Source organism: Typopeltis vanoorti, chromosome 10, assembly GCF_054136105.1.
Source record: "Typopeltis vanoorti isolate ZY-2024b chromosome 10, IOZ_Tvanoo_1.0, whole genome shotgun sequence".
Taxonomy (NCBI): Eukaryota; Metazoa; Arthropoda; class Arachnida; order Uropygi; family Thelyphonidae; genus Typopeltis; species Typopeltis vanoorti.
The window spans coordinates 78,459,328-78,473,188 of NC_143558.1; the positions used below are offsets into that span (position 1 = coordinate 78,459,328).

The following is a 13,861-nucleotide window of genomic DNA, read 5'->3' on the forward strand; positions in this document are numbered from 1 at the left end:
GGATAATGTTCGAAGTGACTGAAGGCTACCATTATAAGCTGGTTTTATAGGTTTGGTTAATTCAGTATGCGTCATAAAATACGATTGCTTACTTCCACGATACGAACACGACTGTCTGATTCATGGAACCAACCCCTTTTTCTCTGACAAGAGTGATGCACGGTATGGTTGCCTCACGTCACAAAGATCTTTCTGAATGCGTCGCCATTATTATGTCCATCGGGGCCAGCTTGTGGTCGGAAAGTTTATCTCAAATACACATCCTATTAGAACTGAGGAACTGTCTCACAGCATCTGAAATTTCCAGGCTGCGGTTTTGTCAGCGCTATACTCTAAACAATCGCTCGGGGGAAGTCCTCCATTAATTGGTGGCGTTCTTGGAGTCAGAGACTGGGCTGACGAAAGTCCAACAGGTGCCATATGTGACGTCATAGTTGTAGTCATCTGATTTAATGATGCCATGGTAGTAACAGCGAGCTGAGCATGTGACATGGGGGGTGGTAGATAGTCCATGTTCATATTCCCGTAATACGATGTAGGACCGTATGTCTGGGAGTAGCAGCTTGGGGTAGGGGGTGTGTTGTTCGTCATCTGGTAAGATGGTCTCTGCATGCAGCTACTGCTTGTCATCAGGTCAGACACAGGCGTAATAGTGGCTGGGCTCCAGATGGCGCTGTTGTTATTTGTGGTCACGGTAGTTGCTGTAGACGACTGTGGAGAAATAGTGGGCGGCTTGTATGGTGACTCTCGAGTGGTAGGTGGTGAAATAGCAGGTTGTGGACTTTTCGTTTTCTTAGGTCGACTTTTACTTGTACCACCATTTTGCTGTTGCTGTTGCTGACGACATTTTGCTCTTCGATTCTTGAACCATACCTGCAAAGAAAAAAAAATTTTTTTAAAGATTAAAAAATAAATAAAATCCTCAGAACACGTATAAAATTTTTATAGAGAGAGCTACAGTGCAAATTGAGTCACAGATCTCTAGAATTCATAGTACGTTATTTTAAAATAATAATAATAATAATAATAATAATAATAATAATAATAATAATAACAAAAATTTACATTTTACTTTTAAATTATAAGAATCTCAATAATTAAAGTTTGTTTCTATCAAAAATAAAAGTTACTCTGTATCTCCGTATCTTTATATGCAATGAGAATGCTGAATATAAGTTCATTAATTAAAAAGAAATTTTACTCTATGAAAAATTAATTTCCGATTTTGAGATTCGTTTATAAGTATAGTTCTAGCTTTTGTATATAAGTAAAAGGAGAAACACCCCGCTCGCTTTATAGGAATTATCAGACAACTAAGATCACCACATAGTATCACCATAAATCAATCTTAACCAATTCCACCCCTTTTCTGTCTTCCACGAAATGCCGCAAATTTAAACAGTGACGATCTCTATAAGAATCTTAGTCAGTAAATGCAACCTCTTGATTGAATATATAAGCTTTCGAATCGAATAAATGGCACTAACATTTTTTTTCTTAGTCTTAGTTTCCTTTTGCGCCAATCCAAAGAGTTGCAACTGAGATCTACATCCAAAGGTGCATTCCACGTTTAAAGGTGTCAGGATGATAGGCTTAAGATAAAGAGTGAGTGTGTGTGTGTGTGTGTGTGTGTGTGTGTGTGTGTGTGTGTGTGTGTGTGTGTGTGTGTGTGTGTGTGTGTGTGTGTGTGTGTGAACTAGCCATTTCTGGGACAAAAGGAGAGCCGAATCCTCTATTACCACAAGAACAAATATTGAGATCCAAGACTGTGTTACGCTTCTTTTATTTTACTCTAGTCACTTACGATTTTTCGAGCATTGGGGTACAAGGAATGGTAACTAACCAACTTACGATCGGTGGGTTAGCTACTATTTAGCATGGTAGTCAGGCGCTCAAGAGGTCTGTAAATACTCAAACAGGAGAGTCCATCTGAATCCATCAAGAGAGATTTTCTAACGGTGAGGAATCATAGGCCGCTGTTTGCTATATTCGTGTATAAATCTTTAATGGTGATTTTTATCAAATTCCAACGTTTCGATCTTATAATTTTTTATAACAATAGGAATATAATATAGCATATACACAGCGTAATATTAAGTTATTTTGCGATTGTAAATTGCCACAACTGTTTATTGTTTATTCTGTGTAAAAATTTGCGATTTAAGCAAGAGCACTTCATGCTTGAAAGCAGTGACAGGTCTGGGTAGTACGCACATGCCAAAATGGATTGCAGTGTTGTAATTATTAAACGACAAGCTAGCGAAGTGAATCAGGCGTACTGCTGAAGCCTTCAATAAAGTCTTCCTTATCAGTTCATATCTCTTCTGCCCACAAGCAAGCGGGACTTCCACGGCTTTTACACAAATAAATCACCATAGCTGACAAAGCAACTGAACAAGGTAACGTTTCCGTAATGCACCATGTCTCCGGGTTCTTTATTAACGTCACGATGCTTCCTTATTAACTTACGATGCAGTGGATGCTACCCAATAAGGCGAAAGTGGCGTAACTAAAACCACTTAGCTGCATATATACCCTGAAGCTTGGTACGTGGTTTAAATATTGCTTGAATCAAAAGAGGGGATCGCTATAATAATTAGTGCAAACTGTATTTAATGTGACATCATATCTTGTACAGGCTCCATGTGTAAAGGGTACTTGTCACAAATGACTGAACACTTAAGGAACGAACTGCTACTGTCCTTCCAGCAACATCGATTTATCAAATACTCTTGATGTAGCTATAAGATTTGAAATATTTCCGCCAGGGAAAAAAAAAATACTCATTCCGATGAGTATTTTTTATAATAATAAATATAACAATAATAATAAAATAAAATAAAAATGAAATATCCAAGAGTTTTTAAAAGTAAACTTCAAAATGTAGATTGCCAGTTGTATAAGAAAGTGGTTTCATAAATATCGAATATCAACCTTTACTAGAAAGAAAGAAAGAGAAGAAATATCTAATAGAAATATGACAGAAACAGCTCATAATTTGAACGAATACAAATAATAGTAATAATAATCAGCTTTTGTAATGTTAAAAATTGTTATCAAAAGTATCTACATTGGCATTGAATTATATATGTATATAAAAACATAAAAGAATAACGATAAAACAGTTAAATATAACTAAATTAATATATATTTACAATTTTTTTATGTTGCTCCCGCCCACGAAAGGTTATTTGTAAACCTATAGTACATTTTGTACCGTGGGCGGATTAGGAATATTTTTTTTCCTATTTGTATCAATTATATACGTGCATATTTGTATTTTTCATTGATTTTTTTTTTTTTTTTCACAGTCCGGAAATCCTGCTCTAGAGACAAAACAGGAACTTTTGCAAGCCACTTATGGCCTCCAATAAGCGGGGCGGTGGTCTCATACTAGGCGATGATATTCATCTTCCACCTAAAAACATCCATGCCCACGGGTAGATTTCACCCGCAGCCTGTTGGTTCGACAGCGAGTACTGGTTAGCCACTCGACCAACTAGGCCGGTAAATAGGCCAGTTAAATAAATAACAATAATCCAGGTATTCAGATACTTAGATTATATTATGCTAAACTCTAGAACCAGGCTATTCAATATATCAAATCAAAACGAAAACTTTCTTACAGTTGCAATGCATGGAAAAATGAATCTTCAGAAATTAATAAATGATAATAATAATTATTATTATCCGCAGAACTTTCTAAACCCTTAAGATTCTTGACATTCTCAGATTGGCTTTCGTAATTCCAATTTCACGATAAGAGAGTTAGTTAATATTCTTGTATTTAGGCATATGCAAAGTGCTTGTGTTCTCTTGTCTGTTTTGCGAGGTGAGAAACCTGTTTCCAGGAGAAAAAACCCTGTCACTCCGTATAAGACATCCAATTCACCTTTAATTGAAAAGCCCTGATAGCGTTTTTATTTCTTTCCCTTAGGCAGAATTCAGAGCCAGTTCTTTCTACCCCTAGCATCGTTGCAACCGAATGATATACGGAGGGTCATATACAGAAATTTCTAGAGAGAATTCCATCCCATTAATGTGCCGTCACCATCTAGGAAGTTGACTACGATGCTGTGACTCACGGTTAATTACGGTCCCTAACGACATATGGTGAGGACACCCTATCCTATCTTTTCCACATATTGTCGTTAGTATTCATGGCTATAAATCCATGTGTGTTCACGGGGCCGGTTTGCCTGTTTTAAGGGACAAAAAACACGAGTGGAAAAACCTTCTACCTCCATATGAGACCGCTTAACTCACCTTTAGCCATAAGAGATCAGATAACGGTTTCTCGTGTCATGGACGAGAATCGAACCCAGGTCTTTCCGACCAAATGGCTTCGTCTACACAAACTGAGCTACGGAGGCTCTCTAAAGAGAATATCAACATAAAAAAAATAAATATATAAATAACTGAATGGAAAAGAAGCGGAGGAACAACAAAGAAGCGTTTTTGTTCATGCAAATGAATAAATACAATTTGTGTATAGTAAGTTGTGAACTTATTATATAAACAATAAAATAAAGCAACAAAAATTTAGGAATATGTACGTTAGGTAGCAGGACGTTACATAAATCTGTAGCATACAGAATGCGAACACATTTTTCTATGAGCACCCACGTTTAAATTTTTATGTGATAGCCCCAAAACGGGCATATGGAGTGAATAGTTTCCTTCATATAATTAAATAAAAGTTACATAATTGAATTAATTCAATTATGTAACTTTTATTTAATTATATACAGACTTTTGACGAATTAAATTATGAGTATCTATCATGGCTATTTGAATATACAAAAGTCATTATAATAGCCTTTAAAACAATTGAAACTGATATCGCACAAGAGGAGAAGAATTTCTATTACTGGCATGTCATGGTCATCCTATGCTAAAGACTGGCATCCGGATTTGAAATAATGCCATACTGTTCAACCAGTAAGAAGGGAACCGATGTAGTCCAAATGCTGGAATAGTTCCTGGAAGTGCTGAAAATGCATATTTGGAAGATTAATCAGTGCTGTCGTAAAGTCTATCTAATACCATACTAGCAAAATCCTCCAAATATTACGAATAGTTTTGTAACTGTTGCAAGAGTTTGATGGCCATTATATTTTCTTTATATTGGTCTCGTTTTGTTTTTAAGAACATTTTTTCCTAAATGACGCATAATGCTGCTCAGTTAGCAGGAACAAAGGCCCGTTCCTCTGAAAATTTCTTGGTTTCTTGTTTAACACACACACACACACACGCGCGCGCGCAGTGCCAGAAAGCCAGTCGTTCATTATCGAGCTAACAGTAATGAATTTATTTGTAGAGAGTATCGGAGAGAGCCGTTGTGGTATAGTATGGTTTTAAATAAAAAGGTGAAGGCCACCGACGAAAAGCCCATGAACATGATTAAGTCATTGAATATGAATAAGATTGATTTCTAGATAGTTCTAGAGGGGTGTGTACGACGTAACTGTGAATACAGAAATCTGTTTATATTTAACTATCTGACCAGGCAAAAGAGCTAGTTTCGAGGGTAGACTTAGTTGGAATTTCTTATGTCAGTATTACACTACACACACACACACACATGCACGTGTGCTCGAACAACGCAGTCTGCTACGTGGAAACGTTTAATGCAAAAACAATGTAATAAGCTTATTTGGATTTAATTTGTTTTGAAGTAGCACTTTGTTCTTTAGTTTAGCTCTCCTTAGCACAAGTCAGTATCATCGATGCCGTTTATTCTGAACATTCTGGGTTATTTTTTATTTGTTTGTGAAGAAATTTGTGATAATTTTGGAATAGTAATTCAAAGCTAAACTTTGACGATGGACTTATCTATTTGTTCATCCGCAACAAACTGCAAATCATGTATTCGACTAAACCTCAGGTGGTAGAATTTGTATAGTGACATTGAAAATGGCTTTCATCTATAAAGCAAGTCTTGGTCAAAAAACAAATACCAGTCTTAGACCCACAATGTTCGTCATCTTTTCTAGTGTGACTTTCTCATGTCCCAAAAACATGAAAAATTCTTCGAAACTTTTGCATGTATTAATATCATGGGCATATGTACGTGACCACACCTACTAACAGTAAGTGATGAAATGATTTAGTTATTATATTATTATTATAAATGTGTTCATAGAGTCAAAAGATTCATCGCGGGAGACCCTACATTGACACACTAACCATTATTCAGATAATACCTATCGTACTTTTCCTTAAATTCATTCACAGACGAAGCATTCACAACCACCTCTGGCAACGCATTCCATCCATTCACAACCCTCCAAGCAAGAAATCTAATCCTAACACCCTTGTTAATCACGCTCTTACACAATTTCCAGAGATTGCCCCTCATTCTCTCCCTTCCTGCACTAGTCTTAAAAAAGTCATCAGTATCAATCCTATAAAACCCCTTTAATAATTTATGTGCCTCTATCATATCTCCTCTCCTATCTATCAACTAGTTTTTGAACTCACAGATCTTCAATCTCTCCTCGTAGGAACCACCCCACAGGCCTGCAACAATCTTTGCAACTTGCCTCTGAATCCTCTCCACCATTTCTTCATCACCAAGAAATCCAGGTGACCAGATCTGTGCGCAATAGTCCGAATGCGGTTTTATTAATGGCTTATAAAGTGGGACAATCACTTCCTTATCCCTGCTTGTCAGTGTGTTCTTCGTCCGCGCGGTTAGCTTAGTGGCTGTACGCTTCGCAACCATATGACTGGGGAAGGAGTATCCCAGGTTCGATTCTCGTCGAAGACGTGAGGAATTTGAGGATCTTCCTCAGCCATAGCCAAATTAGCTGGTCTTGGGCGCGGGCAATAGGGTTTTTCCCGCCAGTTTATCTGGTGTTTTTCATCCCGCAAGCAGGCAAACCGGCCCCATGAACACACACGGATCTACAGCCATAAATACTTAACCCCCCCATGAGGGGGCTCAACTCTCCCCAATAGGGACGGGGGAGAAAAAGGGAGGAAACTCCATACGAATAAATAAATAAATAAAGTGTGTTCTTCAACAGCCATGTGATGTTTTAGCAACCTTTTGCAATATGCCCACAATAACTCCCAAGTCCCTTGCCTCGTCAACTTCTTGCAGTTCAGTTCCATTAATATAGTAAAAGGCATGTGATCTCATCCTCCCGAAATGCATCACCTTACACTTAGCCACGTTAAACTGACAGCCATTTACCTTAGTCCATACTGTCAGCCTATTTAAGTCATCCTGCAAGATATCTACATCATCTGAATTGACTATCGCTCTTCCTAATTTTGCATGATCAGCAAACAAGTGGATAGTTAAAAATTCTTATTTAGTTACATCATTGTCAGATGCATTATTTATCTCATTGTATTTAATATAACTTTTAACTTTTAAATTATGTTAATTATATAAAATATTAAGGATTTTTCAAACCATTTATGAATAGAGTTCCCAGAAATGATCACGTGGATATTTCATACAGTGATATTATTATTATTATTATTATTATTATTATTATTATTATTATTATTATTATTATTATTATTATTATTATATCTTCATGAAGTCAAAAGACTCATCGCAGGAGGTCCCTCTCTTTCACACACAGCTCATCATATCGTGACTTCAATGCATCCATTGAAGTGGCGATATAACTTCACGATATGACTTTCCACACATTATAACCACCTACCTTTTGCTCACCCCTCTTTATACAACTTCCAGCGATCTCCGCGGTCTCTACCCATTCTATACAAAATCGTATCTATCCACATTAATTCGCTAATAACCCCTTACTAACTTTTATGTTTCTATTATGTCCCCTCCCTTTCTTTCTTCTGTCCACTAGACTGTTCAAATTGCGCTCTCTCAATCAGTCTTTATACTTAACATTCCATAGACCAGAAATCATCTTAGTCAAACGTCCCTAAACCCTTTCCAACATCTCTTCATCCTTTTGAAAACCAGGTGACCATATATATGTATAGTAATTCATGTGTGATCTGATCAAAGTCGTATACAATGAAATCATAACATCATTATTACTATATGTCAGTGTCCTCTGCATCATTGTCATAATCCGCTGTGCTTCTCTAATTTTAAAAACTTATACTGTATTTTGCTACATTGAACTGGAGATCTCATTCATTCTCCCATTCACCCAACTTCCTATCATCTGCAAATAACTGAATATCATCATCATCCAGGCCTTTACTCAATATCATTTATGTACAAGTATTTTTAAGGATAGGCTATAAGCTTTATAAGATTGGCTTTTGAAGATTATAAAGTCTATAGGATAGGTTTTGAATATAGATTTGAGAATACATATACAGTAAGTTATGAGATGAATTTCGCTTCCCTGCGTATCGGAGGCCTAAAGTGGCATGAAAAACGTTTTGCTTAGTCTCAAGACTAGAGCTTCTGGATTGTACAAAACATAAAAAATAGAGGAAAAAACAGTTATTATTATTATTATTATTAAAAATTGAAAAAATTCTTTGCCCGACCACGGTACTAATATATTGTAGGTTTACAATATTTCGTCGGGAAAAAATAATAAATCAATAGGCGGTTGTTTATGTCGATAATATTATTCAAACGTATGCCATTTTTTTCCTTTCAAGAAATTTGAAAGAAATGTATAAAAGCAATAGCAATCTTTATACAGAAAAGAGCTTCAGAAAGATATCCAGCAAGTAATATAGAATCATTTAGACATCCCGCTTTCCACACTACTCTTAAACAAAGGTGAGCAAATTAACGGGCAAATATATCAGCTTGCAATTCGATTATAATTGGTGTGCGAAAAATTAAAAAAAATAAAAATAATAATAAAAACAGCAACGACAACAACCACGGCCTTCCACGCTATGAAATAACGATACAAAAGAGTAGCGTTACGACAGTAAACCAATGAAATATTCAAATCCGAGAACATACTGCAAATGACTTGATTTTGTTAAACAACAGTGACACAGACTGCATCCAAGTGAAGGTCAAAAAGAAAATTTAAAATTTGAAAGAAAGAAAGAAAAATAAATAAATATTTGGTTATGAAAGCTTGAATTTCTGCGATGGATTGGCGTGTAGGTAAAATCTTGACTATTCTGTGCATTTGGCCTCATCTCAAGAGTAGGATTTTTGGATTCTATAAAACATAAATAAAACAGAAAAATCTATTTCCTGATATGTACCCTCAATGGGTGTATATATATATATATATATATATATATATATATATATAATTAACGGGCCGCAGTGACAGAATACAGAATATTTAAGGTTCAAATTGCGCTCTCTCAATCAGTCTTTATACTTAACATTCCATAGACCAGAAATCATCTTAGTCAAACGTCCCTAAACCCTTTCCAACATCTCTTCATCCTATGCTGTTACAGAGTCATGTAAAATACTGCTTCAGTCCAACCTACAGAATAACTGGAACAATATATCAGATAACAAGACCACAGTCAACAAACGAAATAACATATAAGTCTAATAATCACTACGGAAAAGCTATCCGGAGCCTCTACATATCTATCTATCTATCCCAATGGCTTTAACAGGCCTTTAAGGCCCACAACCTTCCAAGCATGCTTGCATTTCGTAACCGAAATACGAGGATAGAATGGTCACTCCTATGCCTCAAGGTATTCTTGGCTGTATCCCTGTGTGTTCAAGGGGCCGGTTTGCCTGCTTACGGGATGAAAAACACCAGATAAACTGGCGGGAAAAACCCTACTGCCCGCGCCCAAGACCGGCTAATTTGGCTATGGCTGAGGAAGATCCTTCAGCTCCTCACGTCTCCGACGGGAATCGAACCTAGGACACTCCTTCCCCAGGCATATGGTTGCGAAGCGCAAAGCCACTAGGCTAAGCGCGCGGACTCTACATATCTGACATGATCAATAAACTGCCCTTCGACAAGAGAAATACTCCTCAAAAAAAAAAAAAAAAAAAAAAACGAATTCCTCACAAACATCAATATACTAGGACACACACACACCCTATCCACCCCATCAAAAAGGTTACTGCGGCAATTGCAGTGATTGTCCGTGAGCACGCGTACTCGCTTTTACACGTTAACCAGAAAAAAAAAAAAAAAACGCTGATATACATACATCTAAACAGTAAACCACGAAACCACCGCCATCTAATATCTTCCTTAGATAAGCTCAGCACAAGCGTAAGACAACAGAAATGCCACTGAACAAACAAAAAGTTCTGTGCAGCAGTAATAAAACCAATCATAGATATTCATCATAAACGAACGTTCACATATTTTTGTATTGAACAGTAAATGTAACAATAAAGTTATAACTGTACATGTGCTTGTGTATGTGTGTTTACATTATTTATCAAAAATGAAGTACCCAGCAATTTCTATACAGAATTTTTATAATGATAAAAAACGTAGTAATTCTTTTAATTGTATATATGTAAATACTCTGTATAATAATAAACTATGATATTGATATTGGAAAAATATATAAAAAATTATTCTTTATTATGATCATCATCGTCATCATTATTATCATCAGCGATGTTAACAAAAATGTGAAAAAGTGAAATGAATGCATTCAGCACTCCCTTCTGCTAACAAAAAGCGGAAACTCTAAATGTAAATTGTGAATTAAAATAAACTACAAATTGAAATATAAAAATATCATTATTATTATTATTATTCAAAATATAAAAAATCCTTCGACTGTCCACGGTACTGTTATATTCTATTAGCACTGTGGGCGTATATTTGTTCATCTCCTAACAGAATAAAAAGGCATGCTTATCGTTATAAATTCTGAAACTATTCGGCATTGTTGAAACAGGAAATAAAAAGTTCCTCCTTCTATCAGCGGGAATTTTAATATTTACCCCTTCCACTAGATAGACGATGTTATTGCCGACTTATAATAATAATAATAATAATAATAATAATAATAATAATAATCCACAGCGCTTACTAACCCTTTTGACTCACGACCTGCCCAGATTGGCTTTCGTAACCAGAATTTTATGAGAAGATAGCCATTATGCCTAAATTGCATAATATATAGTATTCCTGTATGTAAATTGCGTGTACATTCCTGACCAGTTTGCCGGATTGCAGGATGAAAAATCCGAGTTATTGGAAAAAAATTACCATCACCGTTTCAGGTCGGCTAACTCTCTTTTGATCGAAAAGTGATGATAAAATTCCTGCCTATAAATTGCTTGTGTTCTCATAGCAGGTTTGTCTGATTACGTGATGGAAAACCTAAATTACTGAGAAAAAGAAGAAGAAGAAGAAGAAAAAAAAAACCTTTCCATCACGGTATTCACCTTTGCCCTCAACGCCTAGATAAAGCTCTTTCACAATTTGAACATGATTTGAACCCACGTCTTTCCAAAAGGACTTCGTCGAGGTACGGAGGCTCGACATTACCTCTTTAAATCGAACGATATCATGATCCCCCATTAATTCCTTGCAAGACCAAAAATGACATTTTATACTCTAATAGTAAAGCATTCAAATCATAAGAATGCTCTTAAAATTCTTAAGCCCAGTGTCTCACACCACGACAAAAATCACGAATGCGTTAGATTTGTTTTTGTTAGTGCTATTAGATTCAGCACCAACATAAACAAACAAAAAAATGACTTTGTGGGTTTCAGTTCAGTTGGCTCTTCCTCCCCAGCCAAAAATTATGCTTTGAGATATGATTTAATTACACAAAGGAGAGAAACTGCATTAATTAACATATTTTAGTCCTCCGTTTTGCTAAATAACTCAAAAGTATGGAGTAATGACGGATTCATTATTTTTCGTTTCATCCTGGTATACTCGAATTAAAACAAAACTAAATAAATAAACCATATCCTTAAATTAATAGAAAAACAAAGTCAGTCCTAGTTTCTTTCTTTGACGTCTATAGTCACATTGAAGCGGCGCTTCTTCGTGTTGTTTGTTCACTGTAATGACATGGGCTTCATCAAATCTTGCCGAAAACGATACTGTTTGTATAGAGAAATACATCTAATTGAGTGGAGGAACGCGTGAATCGACAGGTGTTTCTTTGTTTCTTAGTGGCCATAGTAAAACTTCCGTCAGCTTTAAGATACCCTGCTTTCGGAATACAATTATTAGTGTCATAATATACGTTAAGGGTGAGCAGATGGTTTGATCGCCTTTAGCCTCACTGTCATTAACTTCGCGTTTGAAGTGGTGGGACGCGTGTTAAAAATGCAATAGGGATTCCGAATCTATCATCAAGATTATTGATGGCCTCTATTTAACAAATGCCTACTTATATATCAAACTAGGCCGCGCTGTTTAGGCTACCAATGGCCATAGATTGTCAGCTCAAGTTTTGGTCTGTGTTTTTTCTCTTTTAATGTTGTGTGTGTGTGTGTGTGTGTGTGTTATTTATAAGCATTGTTTTCCAAGTCACGTCATTGATAATCCGCACAATGGTTCTTGAAAGAAATCTTTGAATCTTGGATTCTCTCATCCCCTTGTACATTTATACATCCTTCAGTTATATGGATCACTCAGTTTCTTTGTTAGAAAATGAAAGTGCATTTAGTGTAATTAAGGTTATAGAACTGAGAATATAATTTGTAATATTAATCATTTATACCTTTTGTTAATCTGAAAGTAGAATGTCTATTATACGAGCCTTTTTTTAGAATAAGTGAATAGCTGTTATGGAGTGTTCAATAACGACGTTCGTGAAGCTGTTTTTTTTTTCTCCCCTTCCCTTTGTGTAAAGCAGCTTGTAAAATCTCACATCAGAAAGCCAATAGCGATAAGGAAATCCAATGGGAGCGCACTAAATTATCTAGTTCAACTGATATCATTTTTAATTAGAAATGTGTGCTTTTTTAAGGCTGAAAGTCGCAAATAGTTTTCGCTGATCTTATATTCGAGCTTTATGAAAATACTATACCCAAAAATTTAATTTATACTATTTAATTTAATTTAATGTTTGTCTAAGACTGCATACGATTTTCGATAACTGTTTTAACTGCAGCAAATTTGCGATATTAAATCTTTTCAGTTTTTTTTTTTTTTTTCTGATTATCGGCTTTACGTTGTTAGTGAATTTAAGCCGATTATAATTGGATCTGCATTCTTGGATGCTAAATTGTTAGCTACTTTAAATTAATACCGAGGCCTACCAATAAATTGCTCAGTCAGCCGTTAGCAACGACGTCCTTGGTAAAGACTTAGGGTTCGATTCCCTTCTTCGCAGTATGAGAGAGAGAGAGAGAGAGAGAGAGAGAGAGAGCTTTATAAGGACTTTTCAACGAAAGGTGAATTAGTCTTGCACTGTGCAAGGTTTCTCTCTTTCTCGATTATAATCTTATGTTATCCGATCTAATAATATACGATATTTCCTTGGGATAATATACCTTTCTCTTAAAGAGTCATGACAGTTATTCCAAGCCAACAAGTAACTATATCGAAGCACTGACTAATTCTTAATATTGGAATCATTGGAGTCCTAAATTCTACCAGCTGTTATGCCTGTTTCTAGTTAAATATTATTCATCTGCTACTTTTAACGGATGGAGCTATTCCACAGGACGCTACTTGCAGACTTTTAATCACTGAATCTAGTTTTAAAAAAGTACAGCACTTTTCTACTAGCATAAAATGTCCCAAACGTGTAGTTTTTATTTTTCATATTCTTCTCTTTCTCCTACTTCACCTTTTCAGACACTTCTACGTATAGGTCTCAACCTGCAACCGTTTTCAGCCAAATTTCAAACACAGTTCTTATTTACGTTTTAGAATGTCTCCTGAGGAATTCAGCGTAAGTGGAGTAAATTGAAGAGGAGCAGGGGCAAATGCTGGTCTTGAAATTCACGCTTGCTCTTGTT

General features: G+C 35.9%; 1 protein-coding gene across 1 annotated transcript in view; it reads right to left on the reverse strand.

Annotated features, from left to right (window-relative positions):
* Positions 1–285: 285 nt before the first annotated feature.
* Positions 286–13,861, reverse strand: part of LOC150102531 (homeobox protein OTX2-like) — a 142,362-nt gene continuing 128,786 nt past the window's right edge. The window contains exon 4 of the mRNA XM_090399463.1: positions 286–873. Within this exon, the coding sequence (XP_090255589.1) occupies positions 286–873 (588 nt within the window). The remainder of the gene's footprint in view (positions 874–13,861) is intronic.